The sequence below is a fragment of the Saccopteryx leptura genome, chromosome 9 (genome assembly GCF_036850995.1).
Source record: "Saccopteryx leptura isolate mSacLep1 chromosome 9, mSacLep1_pri_phased_curated, whole genome shotgun sequence".
Lineage (NCBI taxonomy): Eukaryota > Metazoa > Chordata > Mammalia > Chiroptera > Emballonuridae > Saccopteryx > Saccopteryx leptura.
The window spans coordinates 94,919,775-94,941,318 of NC_089511.1; the positions used below are offsets into that span (position 1 = coordinate 94,919,775).

Below are 21,544 nucleotides of genomic sequence, written 5' to 3' on the forward strand. Positions count from 1 at the left end.
ACCGTGAAGAAATGACTGGGAGCCAGCAAGTCTGCAAAGGTGGATCCAAGACAAAATTTCCTGTAAAAAGGGAAGGTCAAGTGTTTGATTAGAAGTGATTTAACACCAACTGCCAAGAAAGAGTAGGAGGGAAATGAGGCTGAGCAGTGTCCTGTGTCAGAGCAGCTCTGCGCCACACCGGGAAGCACCACCCCTGGCTCTCAGTCCCCAAGAGAAAGGCTCACTCTCTGGCCAAGGAGTCCTCCTCAGAGCAGTGCTGTGCCTGGAGCTACACTCTCACAGTCCCTTCTCCTCTCCCCTTCTTAGTGTTGATCGGCGTGGGCACTGAGACCTTCCTCCAAGGGCACTTCAAAAGCCCGGCTTTCTACCTGCTGTGAGTATGTGTGCACATGCCATGCTCTGCCTGAATGTGTTCCAGCTTACCCTGAGTCTAGGTTCTCAGAGTAACGCAGAGCAGCCTGCCCTTTCCCACGCTATGTCCATCCTATCCCAGGGGTGGTGGGACTAGAGGGGACCTTAGGATATCTTCTGCTTTGGAAAGGGCTTCAGTCAAACCATCCCATAAATCAACCAAGTATCCTTCCACACACCCATGCACACACCTCCTATCCTTCCATCCACCCATCCATCCATTCATCTCTTCAATTATTTCTTAGTTTGAAGACAGTAACTGAACTTTCGTTTAGAGAGAGAGGAATCTCAAAGGACTGAAAAATTGAGTCCATCTCCATGTCAAGCACACTAAATGTTTTATTTACATCACATCCTTTGACTCTGACAGCACTATAGAAGTGAATATCATCCCGGTTTGCAGATGAGAAAATTCCTTGGAAGTACGCAGCTCAGCCCACACCACCAAGCTCATGAGCAGCATGGCCCAGACTCACCAGACGCCAGTGCATTTAGTTCCCCAGCCTCTGTCCTTTCTTCTTCCACTGTCTCTGCAAACACCCCTTGGCCGGGAGGAGGTCACTGTGCAGCGGTGTCTGGGAGAAGGAGGAAAGTTGGCATTCCTGCAGACTCTGACCACCCAACTTCTCAGCAACCGGGTCTGTGAGGACACAGGGAGCCCAATATGCTTATGGGTCAGCAGGATGCATCTTCTACTCCTCTGCTCCTTCCCTCCACATCCACTCTCATCACAGTGACCTTGTCTGTATCCTAAGGAGCCCCTGCCCTAGACAGGTGCTTCAGTGTGCTGGGCAGATCACATCCACCAGCTCCCACCCATGTGCCAACCTCCCGGTGCATTCCCACATCCTATGACATCAGTTGCCCAGAAACACTATTCCCTCTGACAACTTTCAGTGGTCCCCATGGCCTCCAGGCTACACTTCTTTGTAATCTTCTGACCTCCACCTTATTTCTTGTCACTCCGTTTACACCCCAGAAGGTTCTGACTCTTTCCCAAACGCACCCACATCACCTCACCTTGTTCCTCTGTTCAAGCACTGGAGTGCCTTTTCACCCACTTCAGCATCCCTGAAGCCTGACATCCCTTCCTGGCATTCTGGCGTGGGACACCTGCCCAGGACCCCCACCAACTGGAAGAGATTTGCTGCTCTGAGGGTCCTCCATGTCTTACTGAGCCTGCCCAGCCGCTGTGAAATGTCCCTAGACCCCAGGAACAGCCCTGGACGTCCTCCTCTCTCTGTGGTTGCCTAGTTCACCCACAAACAGCACATTGGGTGAGAGCTGGGAGTTATTATCCTACTATCCTGGTCAAGTCCATGGCCAGTTTATGTTGCCAGCTTTCTACCCAGGGCCCTGATTGCTCTGCCTGTCTTAAAGGGATACTATGCCTGTCTAGTCATTCTGTGGTCAAGTCCTAAGACAAGTTATTTCCAGCCTCAGGCCCCCTTTCCTCACTGAAAACTAGTTTATATTCTCCATCCATGCACTGTTATCCAACCTTGAGGGAAAAACCCACCCTACCCACCCTCCCTGCATTCATGTCCACTCATTCTGCAATAGCCATCCACATATTCAAATGTTCCCCTCCATCTTCTCACACCTCCTTCCCCCCACGCTGTCCTGCCTCCTTCACTCTCCCACACACATACAATCTCCCCTCACAGATCTTGAACTCCTGCCATGTGTTCCCTCATACTCAGAGGGTTCACCATCATAGCACACACCCTGTATGAATGCCCTGCCTTCTCTGTGTCTGCAGAACCAAGCTGAGGTCATGGCAAGAGCAGTCAGCACCAGTAGGCCCTGACCTGTCATTGGCCTTCCCTGTCCTTCTCTGCTTCTCCTCTCAATGCTTCCTTCCTCTCCCACCTCCCTCCTCCTTGTGAGGCCAAGCACTGCCCTCTCATACTTACACACAAACAGTGGCCACACTGTTGACTGAAGGGTATTACCACTTAAAAACTGAGGAGTAAGAGTTAAGGGGATGCTGGTGGTCATAGATAAAGTGGGAGAAAGTAGAGGTAAGTACTAAACAGTCACAGTGGTGGGGGGGAGAGAGGGAGAGCAATGACAGTGACTAATGTGCACAGGGGTTGGCAGAAGTCGGCTTATAGTTGTGAGTACATGAAACACAGTTAATTCTTGTATTATTATTTATGTATTTATTTGCATTTTTCCATACAAACAACTGTAATCCTACTTTTCCCCACCCTGTATATAATGAACACTCTGTGCTAAACACATTTTAAGGACTTTACAAATAGCAACTCATTTAGTCATTGTAACAATTATATTGTTGAAGCACAATAATTACATTCAGTTTACAGCTGAGAAACCTGAGGCACAGAGAGGTCAAGCGCCTTGCTTGTGGTCATACAGCTGATCAGAAGTAATGCTGTGGGCCCGAGGAAACCCTGACCCCAAGCTTCCTTCTCCTGCAAGGAATCACTTCCTCTCACTCATTTATTCACCCCAATGCAGTCCATAGAACCCTTAACCATACTCATGCTACAAGGAAGAATAAGAGGCCACCATACAGACAAGGGGAGATAAAGAGTTCTTCCAAGGAAGGCTTGCCTGGGCAAAGGTCCTGTGGCACCTGGTAGCTTCCTGTATATTCAGAGGAATATGAAAGCTCAAGTGGGGCTTTAAAATATGTGCTAAGGAATTCTAATTTGATAGGCCAACAAGAGTCTCCAGCAAAAAATGTGAGTTCCATTGCTAAAGATTCTGATGTAGAAAGTGGGACTGGCCCCAAATCTATGATTTTACATATTCCCTAGGAGACTCTGAGTGGAGGGTCTCTGGACCACACTTGGAGCATGAGGAGGCTTTGAAGAATTCTTGATTGGAAAGAATGTGATTACATTCAGATGTCAGAAGGAGCCTTTGGGGCAGCCTGGTGGTGACAAAGTAGAGGAGCTGGGTGTGGGAGATGAAGACTAGGGAGTGAGGGAGTCCAAAGGGGAAGGTGGCACAGGGGTCCAGGGAACAATACCCAAATTAAGGCAATATAGGTGAGGCCTGAATGAATGGAACTGATGCTCAGGTCAGTGAAGGATTATAACCAGCCTGTCCTGGTGACATTTTAGATGATGAGAAAGAGGGAGAAGGAAGGGTTCGGGAGTGGATCCAGCTTTGAGACTCACAGTTAGGCAGTGGGGGTCCATCCTGGTGACAGCAAGGAGCAGAACATCTGCCCCCCAATGTCCACAGGGGGTGCTGGGGTCCAGGTGATCTCTCCTGCTGGCGTGCAACTCCTTCCTCACCTATCTCTGGACCCCAGACTCCAACCCCTTCACCACCACAGCCCAAACCAGCCCAGGCCTGGCATTAAGTCAACTTCTGGTGGGTGCTGATTAGATGACAAGATTAGGTCAGGAAACTCCTGGTCTTCTGGTCAGCTGTAGACCCAGGAGGCCAAGAAGCTGTGAGAATATGGCCCACTGGAAAGTGAAGGGAGACCTGAAGGATGCCCAGCCCCTCTCACCTGTCTCTACCACAGGTTTACAGGAGCCACTGTCTCCATGTGCAAAGGGGTCTACTTTGTGGCTCAGTTGCTGTCCATCTGCTTCCAGTAAATAGCCTCCACTGCCAAAGAATCCTTGCAACTTCTGGGGTTGGGGGGAGGAAGGAGCCCTAGACTAAAGGGGCATTTTACCAGCTCTGGACCCCTCCAAACCCAGCTAGGGCCTGGTCACAATAGAATGACCATCAGGAAGAACCAAAGAGCCATGCCATGGTAGTGGTGTGGAAGCCGGCTGTGCTCTGGGTCTACAAATCACCCAAAATCCCCATCCCTCTGCAAAGCTGGCTTGAGCAAGATGAAGCTGTGCAGAGAGATGCCTGCTCCAGGGCAGTCCACAGTAGGAAGGAGATGGACCTGAAGGCCAGTGCTTTCCTCCTTTGAAACCTGCAGGTGGCAACCCTGAAGAAACTTGCTCAGTGTTAGGCCTCTGTCAGGCCTATGTGTGGGTTCTGCATGGCATTCATGAAGCCGCCCGAGTCAATGTCACTACATGTCTAAGCAAGACTCTGAGCAAGGTGCAACTGGGTTCCAGCCTGCTCAGATGTAGCCATGCCCTTGTGTCGTGTGACCCTCACAACCATCCCAGCCAGGTATCTCCTGGACTGCACACCCTCTGCATGCTGCTGTGCACTCCCAGTTACTCCTGAGTCTCCTCTTTTCCACTTTCTTTATGGGCCCTATGGTGCAGCACAGGCAAGACCCCTAACTGAGAACTCTCACCCCTGGGGGTGTGCAGCCAGAAGCCACCACAGAAAATATGGCCCATGCATTGCTGGGGCTCTCCTGAGTCACATCCTGCTTCCTGCTAATATGGACTCCTTCCCAGGTGTCTTCCAGGGTCCCTGACCTACAGAGCAAGGGAGAAGGCCTACTGGCTGGGCTGTTTCCAGAAGTTCCTAGCTTACATGCTGCTGTCAATAGCCTGCTTTCTGCACCCTGTCCTGGTCTGGCATGTGACCATATCAGGTAGGAGTTCCAGAAGGTAGTGGAGGCAGGCAGCCCTCACCATAGATAGGCTCTGAGCAGAAAGCCCTAAATCCTCCTCATCTCAGCCTGCAGTAACTCTGGTACCAGGGCCGCCTCTAGCCCCACTACCTTCATGGGAATGAAGACCTGTTAGACATCTTCCATACTGAGTAAGTGGCAAGAATGTCCTGATCCCTACATCTTTCTTGGAGGTGTCCAGAGGCTGCACCCCAAAAGGGACATGGCCTTTCTTTCAAAGCCTGTGTATGGATTTAACTTTCAGAGGGTGAGATAGTCATTTCTCTGCCCACATCCACCCATGCCTCCCCAGTGCCCACTGATTCAGGCCCAAACTTCTCAGCCTGATTTGGATAGCACATAGTGGTAAGACCCCCAAAGACCCGCATGGCCTCAACATCCTCCACACCATCTTCTAGCCTGCTGGTCAGCCGGTGTCTGACCAGCGGAGCCAGGACTCATGCTTCCACCTCTGGGGTTTTGCTCATGACCTTTTCTGCCAACAACTTTCTGTGTCCTCCTTCCAGTTGTGAAAACTCTGTCCCTCTTCATGACCCACCTAAAATTTCAGGAAGCAAATTGCCCAAGGAGACAAGGTTGAAAGGCAGAGCCTCTTTTTCCCTCCTGCAGTTTCTCTACTCTGCCTGTCACAGCCTCTCAAGACCACTCTGCATGACCCTCAGTGGACTCCTGAGAGGGATTCAGCATCACAGAGGCTTGAGCAAGCCACATGTCCAGCTCCTTGGAAAGTCAGAGAGACCCTAGAGGCACTGGCCCTGGTAGGCAAGACAGCTTCCCTCTTCCTCTAGACAATGCATGGCTAAGTCTGGGACAGAGGATTCTCTGGCCTGGAGGCTGTGTGAGGAGCCATGAAAGAGCCAGTGCTACACCAGCCCCAGACAAGGTGTCTGTACTTGGCTCTGTGCTTACTGGGGAGGCTGAAGTAAAGACAGCTCCCACTTTGGGGATGGAATGAAGTCCAGTTCAGCAGGTGGGGCCTGGTAGCCAACATAGAATCCAGACCCAAAGAAAGTGTCACAGGTCCAGCCCCAATAAGGTCTGCCAAGAGGGAGGCTGAGCGTGGTGATGGGACGCTGCTCAGGCAGCACCAGGGTCAGGTGTCAACAGGAAGGAAACCTCAGGCACAGGGTTCCTTCACTCACAGTCAGGAGCATTGCCCTGCCCACATGCCTCAGCCAGGCATCAGGCCTGCCCCTTGAGTCTGATGCGGGTGTGGGATGACAAGTTAGGTCTGGAGCACAAGCAGCCTGCATGTGGCCACACAGGTGTGCTGTCGTGGCCTTTTGAAACAGTGGGCTTGGACAGCCTCTGGCTTCTCTTCAGGACACATCTAGCATCCTGACCTCCCAGATCCTTTCCAGGCTCCATGTTCATCATCACTGGCCTGGCCTACTTCTTGCTGAGCAAGCGGAAGAAGAGCAAAGCTGCCCCTGCGGTGCTGGCTCCCCAGGAGCAGTACACAGTACACAGACCCCTGCAGCAGTGCCGTGAGCTCTACTGGCTCTGGGGACACCGAGCAAACCTACACCTTCCATGGCGCCCTCAGGGAAGGGCCCGGCTCCCTCTTCATGCATATGAAGTGCATCCTAAAGGGAACCAGGAAGCCCCACACCCTCCAGTGCCCCGAGACCCTGACAGAGCTGACCCTGGAACCAACTGACCTGCTGACTAAGAAGAAGCAGGTGCACTTTGAGGATAACGTGGTCAAGATCATCCCAGCCCTTGCTGAAGGGCTAAATAATGAAGACAGCAAGCTAGAGGAAACCACCTCTGACACTACCCCCATCATCTCTGCCCCCTGGGCTCCACACTTCTAATCTTTTCTCATGGGCAACAGCCTCTTCTGAGCTGTTGGCTCCAGCCTGGGAGATGCTCAGCAAGAGATCTGCATAGACTCACAGCCCTGCCTGGTGTTTCCTGATATCTGTGGTCCCTCCAGGAACCTTGAGGTCTTTATGGGTCACCTCTATCAAGGGGTAAACAGAAATCCTCCCTTGGGCCTCTGGGGCCATCAAGAAGCCTTAAGGGAGGCACAAATGAAGCCTAGTACTCAAGCCAACACAAGTTCTTCCTCCTGGACACAGAGCGAGGAAACCCTTGTGCTTTCCCCAGAGAGAGCATCACTCCCACTTCACACAAGGTTGCCTCGGCCCTAGTAGAAGACACCAGGCTTCAGCTGCTCCTGACACAGAGCCCAGCACTCAGCAAGGACTCATGCCTGACCCATTTCTTAGGCAGCATCCCAGATCTGAAGGCCCAAGGTTGTGCTGACAACTTACACATATCCATAAGCAGGTGTTGAAGGTGGCATGGGTCCCAAACCCCAACTGACATCACTCAGATGGGGAGGAAAGACCAGGCTACAGATCCTCAGGACAGGGGAGCAGTGACCAGCAGTGGGCTGCATTCTTTGTGTACTCAGCAGGAGGTACAGAGCCAAACAGGGAAACCAACCCACTCTGCTTCCTCAGGGAGAGCCAGGCCTGCTGAGTGATGCTCATTCCAAAAGCTCTCTGCATCCCCACCATATGGACTTCTTCAGGAGTCCAAGTAGAAGATATAAACTGAAAGATTCTGATAGCCAATAACATTTTCAGCAGGGAATGACACAGCGCAAGACACAGAGCCTGCTCTATGCAAGGACCACAGAGGGGGTGTCCTAAAGACTCACACAGCACAAAGGAGTGGCTCCACTATACTTAGGTGCCTGGTAGCAGAAGAAGTGAGAGCTATATATTTGTGCAAAATGGGTGGAAAGAGGAGGGAAAGAGAGAGGGTAGGAGGTAAGTGAGTGAGTAGGCTAGGGCTCTACCTATACTTCCAAGCAAGCCATGGAAGTGACAGTTCACCCAGGTTGAGCAAAGACATTTGAAACATATACTCCTTAAGGTAATAGAGTATTCATTTCTAGAAAATGTCCTTTGGTCCATGAGATTGTTGCAAGGAAGAGCAAACACACTCTTCATAGACAATCATAAAAAGAAGCAATACAAGAAATGGTTACTCAGCTCTTGAGTTTGTGTGTGTGAGCACACCAAGATTATGCAGAGCAGGCCTCAGAGCACATGCTTTAACGTCTAGATATGAATGGTGTGTTTATTCCTGGAAACTCTTCATGATTCCCTACAAGTTATTTTGCAAATGCATGGAAATACCCAACCAGAAGCTAGTAACAGTTTGGTGCCTAAAAGCAGCAAATGTTCTAAATAAGCAGATCTCTTTATGCAATAACAGTGCTTTCATAAAACCAAGTGAAAAAAAGACAGACACATTTCCATAAGCCCTCCATGGTGTATGTCATGGAGCTGTTTCACTAGCTGTCACTGAGAAGAAACTTCAGGATTTCAGAGTCACAGTCAGAGGAAAGTGAGAAGTATGGAATATGGGTATGAGTACGTGGGAATTGTGCCCAATTCCTGTTTGGGAGTTATCCTAGAAAGGCCACCTAGGCACAGAGGCAGCTCTTGTACCAGTTCTGTGAAGATAGGAAACATGGTGAGCACCGCACAGACTCAGTGGCCTCTGCAGCCCCAGTGCTCCTGCTCCTTTCTCAGGAGCCAGGCAACTGAATGGACAGCCAGATATATGCAAGAAGCACACCCAAAAATATGATGTCATAGCTGTCAGATTCCATTTTTTATCTTATTTTTATTAATTTTAATTTCTTCTTTGATCTCATTCTTAATCCATTCATTATTTAACAACCTGCTATTTAGTTTCCATATGTTTGAGAATATTTGAGTTTTTCTGTTGTGATTTATTTCTAGTTTCATACCATTGTGATCAGAGAAAATGCTTGATATGACTTAAATCTTCTTAAATTTGTTGAGACCACTTTTGTGCCCTAATATATGGTCTATCCTAGAGAATGTACCATGAGTACTTGAGAAGAATGTATATTCTGTTGCTTTAGGGTGAAAGGTTCTGAAGATATCTATTAAATCGAGTTGATCTAGTGTGTCCTTTAAGTCTGCTCTTTCTTTGTTAATTTTCTTTCTTGAGGATCTATCTAGTGATGTTAGTTGGGTATTGAAATCCCCTACTATTATAGTATTGCTGTTGATCTCACCCTTTGTATCCATCAAAGTCTGCTTTAGATATTTAGGTGCTCCTATAATAGGTACATAGATATTTATAATAGTTATATATTCCTGTTGGATTGCTCTCTTTATCATTATATAGTGGCCTTCTTTATTTCCTACTATATCCTTTGTTTTAAAGTCCATTTTGTCTGATATAAATATTGCTACCTCAGCCTTTTTTTCATTTCCATTTGCATGAAATGTTTTTTCCATCCTTTTCCCTTAAGTCTATGTGCATCTTTTGTTTTAAGGTATGTCTCTTGTAGACAGTATATGTATGGGTCCTGTTTTCTTATCCATGCAGCTACCCTATGTCTTTTGATTGGTTCATTTAATACATTTACATTTAAGGTTATTATTGATATGTAGTTGTTTATTGCCATTTTATTCTTTAAAGCTGTATTTCTCTTTTGCTATATTCTTTTCCCACATTGATCTATTTACAACAGGCCCCTTAACATTTCCTGGAGCATTGATTTGATTGTTATGAATTCCTTGAGTTGTTTTGTTTTTTTGTTTTGTTTTTTTGTCTGGGAAGTTTTTATTTCTCCTTCAATTTTAAATGATAGCCTTGCTGGATAAAGTAGTCTGGGTTGTAGGTTCTTGTTCTGCATTACTTTGAATATTTCTTGCCATTTCCTTCTGGCCTCAAGTGTTTCTGCTGAGAAGTCTGATGTCATCCTTATGGGGGCTCCTTTGTAGGTGATAGCCTTTTTTTTCTCTAGCAGCTTTTAATATTTTCTCTTTATCACTTAGCTTTGGTATTTTAATTATAATGTGTCTTAGTATAGGTTTCTTTGGGTTTCTCTTTAATGGAGTTCTCTGTGCTTCTTGAACTTGTGAGAGTTTCTCCTGCATTAATTTAGGGAAGTTTTCAGCTAGATTTGATTGAATAAAGTCTCTATCCCTTGTTCTTTCTCTTCTTCTTTAGGAACCCCTATCATGTGGATGTTATTTCTCTTCACGCTGTCACAGAGCTCTCTAAGAGTTTCCTCAGACATTTTGAGTCTCTTTTCTTTTTTCTGATTTGCTTTTATGCCTTCATTTCACTTGTCCTCCAACTTGCTGATTTGATCCTCAGCTCCATCCATTCTGTTTTTAATTCCTTCCATTGTGGTCTTCATTTTGGATTTTGGATTTGTCATCTCTGACTGATTCTCTTTTAATATTTCAATATCTTTTTTTATACTTGCTATTTCTTTATTTAAGTGTTTTTAATGACCATCCATTGTTGTTCTAAGATCCCTAAGCATCCTTACAATCATTATTTTGAACTCCGCATCTGGAAGTTTGGTTATTTCCATATCACTCAGTTCATTTCCTGGAAGTTTCTCTTGGGGTTTCATTTGGATTGCACTTCTCTGTCTTCTCATTATGTCTGTGTGTTTGAGTGTTTTGTTTGTAGAGCTGGTTTAGTCTAGGCTTCATGTTGTCTGCCTCCAGTTTTTAATTTTGTTATTTCTAGGTCTTCTTGGGTTGGCATCAGCTATTATTTGCAATCCACTTTCAGATTTGGGCCGCTTTGAAGTTTTGATTTGTTTGTTTTCTTAACAGGTGATAGTCTTGTTTACTGATCTCAGCAGGAGGCTTATTTGAAACTGTATCCAGGAATGTGGTGGCTGTAACCTGATACTCTGAAGGCCTCTTCTGCTAGTTACTCCCTCTGGAGACAGGGTGTTTTCTCAGCTTCAGTAGGGGGAGGTGTATCTCAGATCTCAATGGAGACCTGAGTTACTGCCCCTTCTCCTCACTTCTTGTTTTCAGCTGTGTCTTGTTGCGCTGATTGGAGCTGGAGAGATGTCTGGAGATCTGTGACCCAGAAGCACTTTGTCTTTTGTTTTGTGGAAGGATCAGCTCCTCCCCAGCTATGGTCACCTGCAGCACTGGATGAGTCAGCTTCTCAGGTCATCCCCTGCATTCCTCTTCCCCTCACCATCTGTCTCTCTCTCTCCCCTTTCTTTTTGGAAGACAAGCCAGCCCTTGCAACACACCTCTTTCCCTGGTCACCAGGCAAGTGGCTGTGAGCAGTATTTTCTGCTCTTTTCCTTGGAGTGATAGCACTTCTGTGCTCTCAGCCTCACCCCTTCTCTGTTCCTATAAGCAGGGGAGATTCAGCTGCTCCCTACCAGGTTTGTTGTAGCTTCTTCTTTGCTCTTTGGTTTTTGAGAGCTGTTCTTGTAGTCCAGAGTTGGTTTTTCATGCTGATTGTTCATAAATTAGTTTATAATCCAGTTCGGTTTTGTGAGCTGGGAGTCTTTGCATCTTCCTACTCTGATGCTATCATCAGATTTCTGTCAGATTCCATTTTTAAACATTTATGTAAGCTCAAGAGCATTGCTTTGGTTTTGTCTTATAGCTGAGGGGGCACTGGGTGTTCCAGGTGATGGATGTGCATGTGACTGAGACACACAGGCTTCCTGGTGCCTGTTGTCAGGCAAGGAAGAGCAGCAATGGAGGCCCGAACTATTATGCTCTTACTGAGATTAGCAAAGTAAAGTTTTCAAACATTCTTATTCTGGAAAAAGAAAAAAAGACTGAAATGAGTGCATTAAATAGACCAGAACCTTCACCTCAATCAGTGAACCAAGCAAGAAATTGACATCTCCTCCTGAGCAGATGGACACCATGTGTCTTCATCTGATTCTCAGCCCAAGACAACCACATCCTTAACCATGGCTCTCCTTGCACAAATGCTGCAGTGGCCCTCCCCTTGCTGAGAACAAACCGGAAGGGCTGACTCCATGTGGCCCACCTTCTCTTCTCAGCAGAAAGCAGACTAGACATTTTGTAGGTGAGAAACGGATTAATTGAAAGTATAAATAACACTGGGTTGGGAATCATAAAATCTCCCACTAATACACTGATTGACCTTAGCAAACTCTCTTCACCTCCCTGGTCTCAATTTCCCCTGTTAAGTGGAAATAACAGAATTTCTCTCAGGATTGGTGTGATTGTTTAACCAAACCAAAAAAAAAAAAAAAAATAGAAAAGTGCTCTTCGGATTACAAATCACCCAAGTCAGTGGGGAGTACACTTTTCTATCACTGAGGAGCTCATAATGAGAAAGCTCCAATGTGAGGAAGCACTGAGGGAGCACACCAAGACTTATCTCTGAGGTGCCAGCCAGTGTGGCTTTAAAACTTTCTTCTCGACGGAAATGGCGCCGTGAGCAGCGCGTCCGACAGATCTCCCCAAAATCACAACAAATTTATCAACTAGAAACAGGAAAATTTATCCTCGGAGCATTCCGGAGTTCCACACAAACTGAAAGCGAAAGGACTGTTATCATTTGAATCTGAGAGACGAGGGTGTGGAGGAAGCTACCGCAGGGACGTTCATTCAAGCCGCGAGGAAGTGCACCTGTGGTGAGTCAGCCCACACTCGGGAGCCGCGAGCAGCAGCAGCGAGCAGCCGCAGGCGCACGCCCGGTTAGGTTGCAGAGCGAGCACCGCCCACACTCCGGAGCGGTGAGCAGCTGCTGGTGCGCCCGGTCTGGTTGCAGAGCAAGCACCGCTAACGTTCCCAGCGGCCCGCGCACTGCGAGTGAGAGTCGCCAGCCACCGGTGCCCGGAGCAACCCATTCGCGCGTGTACCCTGGGCATTCCACGTGCCCAGAGCGCCCTGCTGGCCCGCACACCCAGGGTGCCCCATCATCCTGCGCCTGGTGCGCCCCAGCCGCCAGCAGCGGGGGGAGCGGGAGAGGCCCCAGGGCAGTATTCCCTACTTGGGAGATTCTCTCCGCAGGCGGGGCACCTCACCCAGCCATTCAAGCTAACAATCAAGCGTTGGGGGAGGGGCGTGCACAGGCAGCCTGAAATACCTTCGGGAGCACAGCTGTGACCCAATCACTGAAATTAGCTTAACCTGTGAAATCTGCGCACCCTCGGTTCTAATTGATAAGATCTCTCTCAGTTCAGCGACCCAAGACAAGAGGCGTGATATTTTTTAGTGCCTCTCGCTAAAGGGGCGGGGGCAACTTCTGATTGATAGAGCCTCCATATTCAGGGATAAACGCTAACAAGAAGGACTTGGCAGATAATAAGATCTATACTACACTAGTCGAAGCAGAGACTAGTGCCTCTTCTTCCCAGCCGAAACAGGCTACAAAGTGTGGAAAGCCTGGGTTGAGAGGTCCAACTGAATGCTAGGCGCTGAACAGTTACCTTGACAACAATTGACTCCCACCCCCAACTGATTACACTGGAGGCCCTGACTGCCAGAGCCTTTCCCAAAGCCTTGCACTGAGTGGGGATAGAGTGGCGATTTCCCAGCTCTTTGAGCCTCTTACTCCCCAGGCAGAAGCAGTTGCAGCCTTATAGCTGGATCACCAGGCTGCTAATTCAGGAAGGGGGGACTAGGAGAGAGAATCCAGGAAAGCAAACTCTCTCATCGTTGGACCCTGCAAACGCCAACAAGCCTTGAATACCAGCAAGACTAAAGCCAATTATATGACATTGCCATAGAATCCCATCAACTGCAAATCCCTACCTAAGTGTGACACAGGGGCAGAGCCTGGGGTAGAATCACCGACCAGGAAGAGGGAGAGAAAAGAAAAAGGAAGAAGTTAACATCTCAAAATCAAGAAAAATCCACAGACTTCACAACTTGTTCCACTAATTTTTGTTGTTGTTGTTGTTGTTGTTGTTTGTTTCTTCTATCTTATTGCCTTTATTTCCTCCACCTCGGACCTTCTATTCTCTGCCCATCTTATGCTTCCCTTTTCTTGAACTACACTACCCATAAGTGTTACATTTTATTTCTCTTCTTCATCCTCACCCTCCTTTAAGGTTATACTCCAAAACACTTAACTCTCACTCTCTCCTCTTTTGTTTTATTTTGTTTTGCTTTATCTTGTTTTTTTTTTTTCTCTTCCTTTTTTATGTCTTCCTTCGTTTTTCTCTTTTTCTTATTTTTTCCTTTCTATTCGTTTTTTCTTTTCTCGTTTTATTTTCATCCCATTTAATCCTCAATCACGAACAAATTAGTTAATTTGGGACTCAAGGCTTTTTTTGGCTTTATTTTTCTTTTTCGTTTTTGTTTTTGTTTTTTTCTTTGTTTATTTTTGTGGCATTTTGGGTCCTCCCAACCCAAGGTCTCCATTGTATTTAGTCTTCACTCCACTTAATACAACAGATTTTTACTTATCATTTTTATTTTTTTCTTCTTTATTATTCTTTTTTTGTCCTTTTTTCTGGTTCCCTCTTATCCCTCTCATTATATTTCTTAGTTGACCATCACTCACAAGCAAATCATCTTATGCTTGTCTAAGATTTTCTTCCTTTTTTTTTTTTTTTTTTTTTTTTTTTTTTGCATTTAGTAGGTCCCTACTCCCCTTTTTTTGCCCCTTGAACTCTTCACCCCAAATCAGGCCCTCCATTATAGGCACGATATTTCCCTGAGGAGGGGAGAGGAGGGAAAGAGAAGAAAGAAAAAAAGGGGGAAATAATAAATTATTACTGTTTTTTTTTGTGGGGTGTTTTACCTTTTTTTTTTTTTTTTTTTTTTTTTTACTTTTTACTCTTTATTAATTCTAATTAGTGCTATCAACAAGACCACCCTCAGATGCCAATAAGAAAGAGGAAATCGAATATTATGGATACAAAAGAAAGAGAGGTAACACAAATAGATGTGGAAAAATCTATGGAGAAAAGACTTAACATATTGGAAGCCTTGGAGCTAAATGACAGAGAATTTAAAATAGAAATCTTAAAAATACTCAGAGATATACAAGAAAACACAGAAAGGCAATATAGGGAGATCAGAAAACAACTCAATGAACACAAAGAATATATTACCAAGGAAATTGAAACTATAAAAACAAATCAAACAGAATTGAAAAAACTTAATTAACGAGCTGAAAAACGAGGTAACAAGCTTAGCTAGCAGAACAGCCCAGACTGAAGATAGGATTAGTGAAATAGAAGACAAACAACTTGAGGCACAACAGAGAGAAGAAGAAAGAGACTCAAAAATAATAAAAAACGAGAAAGCCCTACAGGAATTGTCTGACTCCATCAGAAAGAATAACATAAGAATAATAGGTATATCAGAGGGAGAAGAGAAAGAAAATGGAATGGAGAATATATTCAAACAAATAATAGACGAGAACTTCCCAAGCCTGTGGAAAGAACTAAAGCCTCAAATTCAAGAAGCAAACAGAACACCGAGTTTTCTTAACCCCAACAAACCCACTCCAAGGCACATCATAATAAAGATGACACAAACCAATGACAAAGAAAAAATTCTCAAGGCAGCCAGGGAAAAGAAGAATACAACATATAAAGGAAGGCCTATTAGATTATCATCAGATTTCTCAGCAGAAACTCTACAAGCTAGAAGAGAGTGGACCCCAATATTTAAAGCCCTGAAAGAGAGGAACTTTCAGCCACGAATACTATACCCATTAAAGCTATCCTTCAAGTATGAAGGAGATATAAAAACATTCACAAATTCAGAAAAGATGAGAGAATTTATCATCAGAGAGCCCCCACTCCAGGAAATACTAAAGGGGATTTTCCAACCAGATTCAAAGAACAAAAGAAAACAACACCACAAGTAACAGCTCCATCAAGAAAACAATAAAACCAAACTTAAACTGTGACAACAAAAGAAAAAATAGGGGAGAAAGGATGAAGATTAACAGTAGCAAGGGACGATGAAGCACAGAAATACTCATAAGATAGGGTACTACAATGAATATGGTAGGTACCCTTTTCATTACTTAATGGTAACCACCCTAGAAAAAACCACCACAAAAACACTTGACTTAAAAAAGGTAGCAACAGAGGAAAGAAGTATGGAACACAAAAAACAAAAACAAATGATAGAAAAACAAAAGAGAAGAATCAAACTAGATACAAAACTAACAGAAAGCAATTTATAAAATGGCAGTAGGGAACCCACAAGTGTCAATAATTACACTAAATGTAAATGGATTAAACTTACCAATAAAAAGACACAGAGTAGCAGAATGGATTAAAAAAGAAAAACCAACTATATGCTGCCTACAAGAAACACATCTAAGCAACAAGGATAAAAACAAATTCAAAGTGAAAGGCTGGAAAACAATACTCCAAGCAAACAACACCCCAAAAAAAGCAGGTGTAGCAATACTCATATCTGATAATGCTGACTACAAGACAGAAAAAGTACTCAGAGACAAAAATGGTCATTTCATAATGATTAAGGGGACACTGAATCAAGAAGACATAACAATCCTTAATATATATGCACCAAACCAAGGAGCACCAAAATATATAAGACAGCTACTTATTGACCTTAAAACAAAAACTAACAAAAATACAATCATACTTGAAGACCTCAATACTCCACTGATGGCTCTAGATCGGTCATCCAAACAGAGAATCAATAAAGAGATAGTGGCCTTAAACGAAATAATAGAACACCTGGATATGATAGACATCTACAGGACACTTCATCCTAAAGCGACAGAGTATACATTTTTCTCTAGTGTACATGGAACATTCTCAAGAATTGACCATATGTTGGGCCACAAAGACAATATCAGCAAATTTAGAAAAATTGAAATTGTACCAAGCATATTTTCTGATCATAAAGCCTTGAAACTAGAATTCAACTGCAAAAAAGAGGGGGGAAAACCCACAAAAATGTGGAAACTAAACAACATACTTCTAAAAAATGAATGGGTCAAAGAAGAAATAAGCGCAGAGATCAAAAGATATATACAGACAAATGAAAATGACAATACGACATATCAGAATCTCTGGGATGCAGCAAAAGCAGTAATAAGAGGAAAGTTCATATCACTTCAGGCCTATATGAACAAACAAGAGAGAGCCCAAGTAAACCACTTAACTTCACACCTTAAGGAACTAGAAAAAGAAGAACAAAGACAACCCAAAACCAGCCGAAGAAAAGAGATAATAAAAATCAGAGCAGAAATAAATGAAATAGAGAACAGAAAAACTATAGAAAAAATCAATAAAACAAGGAGCTGGTTCTTTGAAAAGATCAACAAAATTGACAAACCCTTGGCAAGACTCACCAAGGAAAAAAGGCACAGGACTCAAATAAATAAAATCCAAAATGATAGAGGAGAGATCACCACAGACATCATAGATATACAAAGAATTATTGTAGAATACTATGAAAAATTATATGCCACCAAATACAACAATCTAGAAGAAATGGATAAATTCCTAGAACAATACAACCTTCCTAGACTGAGTCATGAAGAAGCAGAAAGCCTAAACAGACCAATCAGCAGGGAGGAAATAGAAAAAACTATTAAAAACCTCCCCAAAAATAAAAGTCCAGGCCCAGACGGTTATACTAGTGAATTCTATCAAACATTCAAAGAAGACTTGGTTCCTATTCTACTCAAAGTCTTCCAAAAAATTGAAGAAGAAGCAATACTTCCAAACACATTTTATGAAGCCAACATAACCCTCATACCAAAACCTGGCAAGGATGGCACAAAGAAAGCAAACTACAGACCAATATCTCTAATGAATACAGATGCTAAAATTCTAAACAAAATACTGGCAAACCGAATACAACAACATATTAAAAAAATAATACATCATGATCAAGTTGGATTCATCCCAGAATCTCAAGGATGGTTCAACATACGCAAAACGGTTAACGTAATACACCATATCAACAAAACAAAGAACAAAAACCACATGATCTTATCAATAGATGCAGAAAAGGCTTTTGATAAAATACAACACAATTTTATGTTTAAGACTCTCAACAAAATGGGTATAGAAGGAAAATATCTCAACATGATAAAGGCCATATATGATAAACCATCAGCTAACATCATATTAAATGGCACTAAACTGAAGGCTTTCCCCCTTAAATCAGCAACAAGACAGGGTTGTCCACTCTCTCCACTCTTATTTAACGTGGTGCTAGAAGTTCTGGCCAGAGCAATCAGACAAGACAAAGAAATAAAAGGCATCCATATCGGAAAAGAAGAAGTAAAGGTATCACTTTTTGCTGATGATATGATCCTATACATAGAAAACCCGAAGGACTCCACAAAAAGATTATTAGAAACAATAAACCAATACAGTAAGGTCGCAGGATACAAAATTAACATACAGAAGTCCATAGCTTTTCTCTATGCCAACAATGAAATATTAGAAAACGAACTCAAAAAAATAATCCCCTTCACGATTGCAACAAAAAAAATAAAATACCTAGGAATAAACATAACAAAGAATGTAAAGGACCTATATAATGAAAATTACAAAGCATTGTTAAGGGAAATCGAAAAAGATACAATGAGATGGAAAAATATTCCTTGTTCTTGGATAGGAAGAATAAATATAATCAAAATGGCCATATTACCCAAAGCAATATACAAATTTAATGCAATTCCCATCAAAATCCCTATGAGATTTTTTAAAGAAATGGAACAAAAAATCATCAGATTTATATGGAACTATAAAAAACCGCGAATAGCGAAAACAATCCTAAGGAAAAAGAATGAAGCTGGGGGCATTACAATACCTGACTTTAAACTATATTATAGGGCCACGATAATCAAAACAGCATGGTATTGGCAGAAAAATAGACACTCAGACCAATGGAACAGAATAGAAAGCCCAGAAATAAAACCACATATATATGGTCAAATAATCTTTGATAAAGGGGCCAACAACACACAATGGAGAAAAGAAAACCTCTTCAACAAATGGTGTTGGGAAAACTGGAAAGCCACATGCAAAAGAATGAAACTCGACTACAGCCTGTCCCCGTGTACTAAAATTAATTCAAAATGGATCAAAGACCTAAATATAAGACCTGAAACAATAAAGTACATAGAAGAAGACATAGGTACTAAACTCATGGACCTGGGTTTTAAAGAACATTTTATGAACTTGACTCCAATGGCAAGAGAAGTGAAGGCAAAGATAAATGAATGGGACTACATCAGAATAAAAAGTTTTTGCTCAGCAAGAGAAACTGATATCAAAATAAACAGACAGCCAACTAAATGGGAAATGATATTTTCAAACAACAGCTCAGATAAGGGCCTATTATCCAAAATTTACAAAGAACTCATAAAACTCAACAACAATCAAACAAACAATCCAATAAAAAAATGGGAAGAGGACATGAATAGACACTTCTCCCAGGAAGAGATACAAATGGCCAACAGATATATGAAAAGATGCTCAGCTTCATTAGTTATTAGGGAAATGCAAATCCAAACTACAATGAGATACCACCTCACCCCTGTTAGATTAGCCATTATCAACTAGACGGGTAATAGCAAATGTTGGAGAGGCTGTGGAGAAAAAGGAACCCTCATTCACTGTTGGTGGTACAACCATTATGGAGGAAAGTATGGTGGTTCCTCAAAAAACTGCAAATAGAACTACCTTATGACCCAGCAATCCCTCTACTGGGTATATACCCCAAAACCTCAGAAACATTGATACGTGAAGACACATGTAGCCCCATGTTCATTGCAGCACTGTTCACAGTGGCCAAGACATGGAAACAACCAAAAAGCCCTTCAATAGAAGACTGGATAAAGAAGATGTGTCACATATACACTATGGAATACTACTCAGCCATAAGAAATGATGACATCAGATCATTTACAGCAAAATGGTGGGATCTTGATAACATTATAAGGAGTGAAATAAGTAAATCAGAAAAAAACAAGAACTACATGATTCCATACATTGGTGGAACATAAAAATGAGACTAAGAGACATGGACAAGAGTGTGGTGGTTACCAGGGGTGGGGGGAGGGAGGACAGGGGGAGAGTCAGGGGGAGGGGGAGGGGCACAGAGAACTAGATAGAGGATGGCAAAGGACAATCTGATTTTGGGCAAGGGGTATGCAACATAATCTAATGACAAAATAACCTAGACATGTTTTCTTTGAATATATGTACCCTGATTTATTAATGTCATCCCATTACCATTAATAAAAATTCATTTAAAAAAAAAAAACAACTTTCTTCTCAAATCCATACCCCCGTGTTTGTGCCAAGGAAGGGTGCAGCCTCCACCCTCCAGCTTAGAGAGCACAGTATACCTCAGTCCCGAGGATCCACACCCTGGAGGTCACCCAGTGTAACTGCCTTCTCCCATCAGTCCTAAGGGATATTTAAATTTTTTTTTTGAAATATGATTCACATACCATAAAATTCACCAATTCAAATGGTTTTTAGTATGTTCATTATCAAGTTCACTACAATCTAAGTTCATAACATTTCATCACTCATCCCCACCAAAAAATTAAGTCACACCCCACCCCACCCCAAACAGACCCTAAAACTGTGGTCAGCAAACTGCGGCTCATGAGCCACACGCAGCTCTTTGGCACCTTTAGTGTGGGTGCAAAGGTCAGCTTACAAGACCCTAATTAAGTTAATAACAATGTACCTACCTCTATAGTTTAAGTTTAAAAAATTTGACTCTCAAAAGAAATTTTAATCATTCATTGTACTGTTGATATTTGGCTCTGTTGCCGACCACTGCCCTAAGAAGCCACTAATCTATATCTTTATAGATTTTCCTTCTGGGCATTTTAAATAAATGGAAGCATATAAGACATTGTCTTTTGTTACTTGCTTTGTTCACTTAGAATAATATTTTCAAGGTTCATTCATGTTCTAACATGTATCTTTCTTTCATTCCTTTTTGTGACTGAATAATATTTAATTATATGAATAAACTACATTGTGTTTATCTATTCATCTGTTGATGTATATTTGGGTTGTTTCCACTTTGTGACTATTATGAATTAATGCTGCTGTAAACATTCATGCACCAGTTTTTAGGTGTACATATATTTTTATTTCTCTTAGATACGTACCAAGAAGTGAAATTGCAGGACAAAATATTTAACTTCTTAATAAATTGTTAAACTGTTTTCCAAAAAGAGTGTGCCATTTTACATTCCCACTGATACTGTATGAGTGTTCTGACTTTCCATATTCTTGCCAACACTTACCAAACAAAAGATTGCCTGTCTTTTATATTATAGTCATCTATTTATTATGGTTTTAATATGTATTTCTGTAATGACTAATGTTGTTGAACATCTTTTCATGTAATTATTGGCCATTTGTTTGTATATCTTCTTTATAAATTTATATTTAAATACTTTGCCTGTTTGTTAATTAGAGCTTTATTTTGGTTTTTGTTTTGTTTTGTTTTTGACTTGTAAGAGTCCTTTATATATGCTAGATACCAGACCGTTATCAGATCCATAATCTGAAAATATTTTCACCAATTCCTTTTCACTTTTATAATAGTGTTCTCTGAAAGCTCAAAATATTTAATTTTGATGAAGTTCAATTTATCTATTTTTGTTGCTTTTTCTCTTGTGGTCAAATCTAAGAAATTATTGCCTAACTCAAGATCATGAAGATTTATTTCTATGTTTCCTTCTAAGAGCTTTAGAGTAAATTTTGAAATAAAGCAGAATTCACTTTCTCTAAAACAAAGAGAATTTTAGCAGAACTTACTTTTTCTTTCTTTCTTTTTTTTTTTTTTCTGA

General features: G+C 42.8%; 1 protein-coding gene across 1 annotated transcript in view; it reads left to right on the top strand.

Annotated features, from left to right (window-relative positions):
* TMEM72 (transmembrane protein 72) overlaps positions 1–6,765 on the top strand; it is a 42,182-nt gene extending 35,417 nt beyond the window's left edge. The window contains 5 exon segments of the mRNA XM_066350239.1: positions 307–373; positions 3,920–3,991; positions 4,770–4,909; positions 6,310–6,401; positions 6,403–6,765. Of these exon segments, the coding sequence (XP_066206336.1) occupies positions 307–373; positions 3,920–3,991; positions 4,770–4,909; positions 6,310–6,401; positions 6,403–6,765 (734 nt within the window).
* The last annotated feature ends 14,779 nt before the right edge of the window (positions 6,766–21,544 follow it).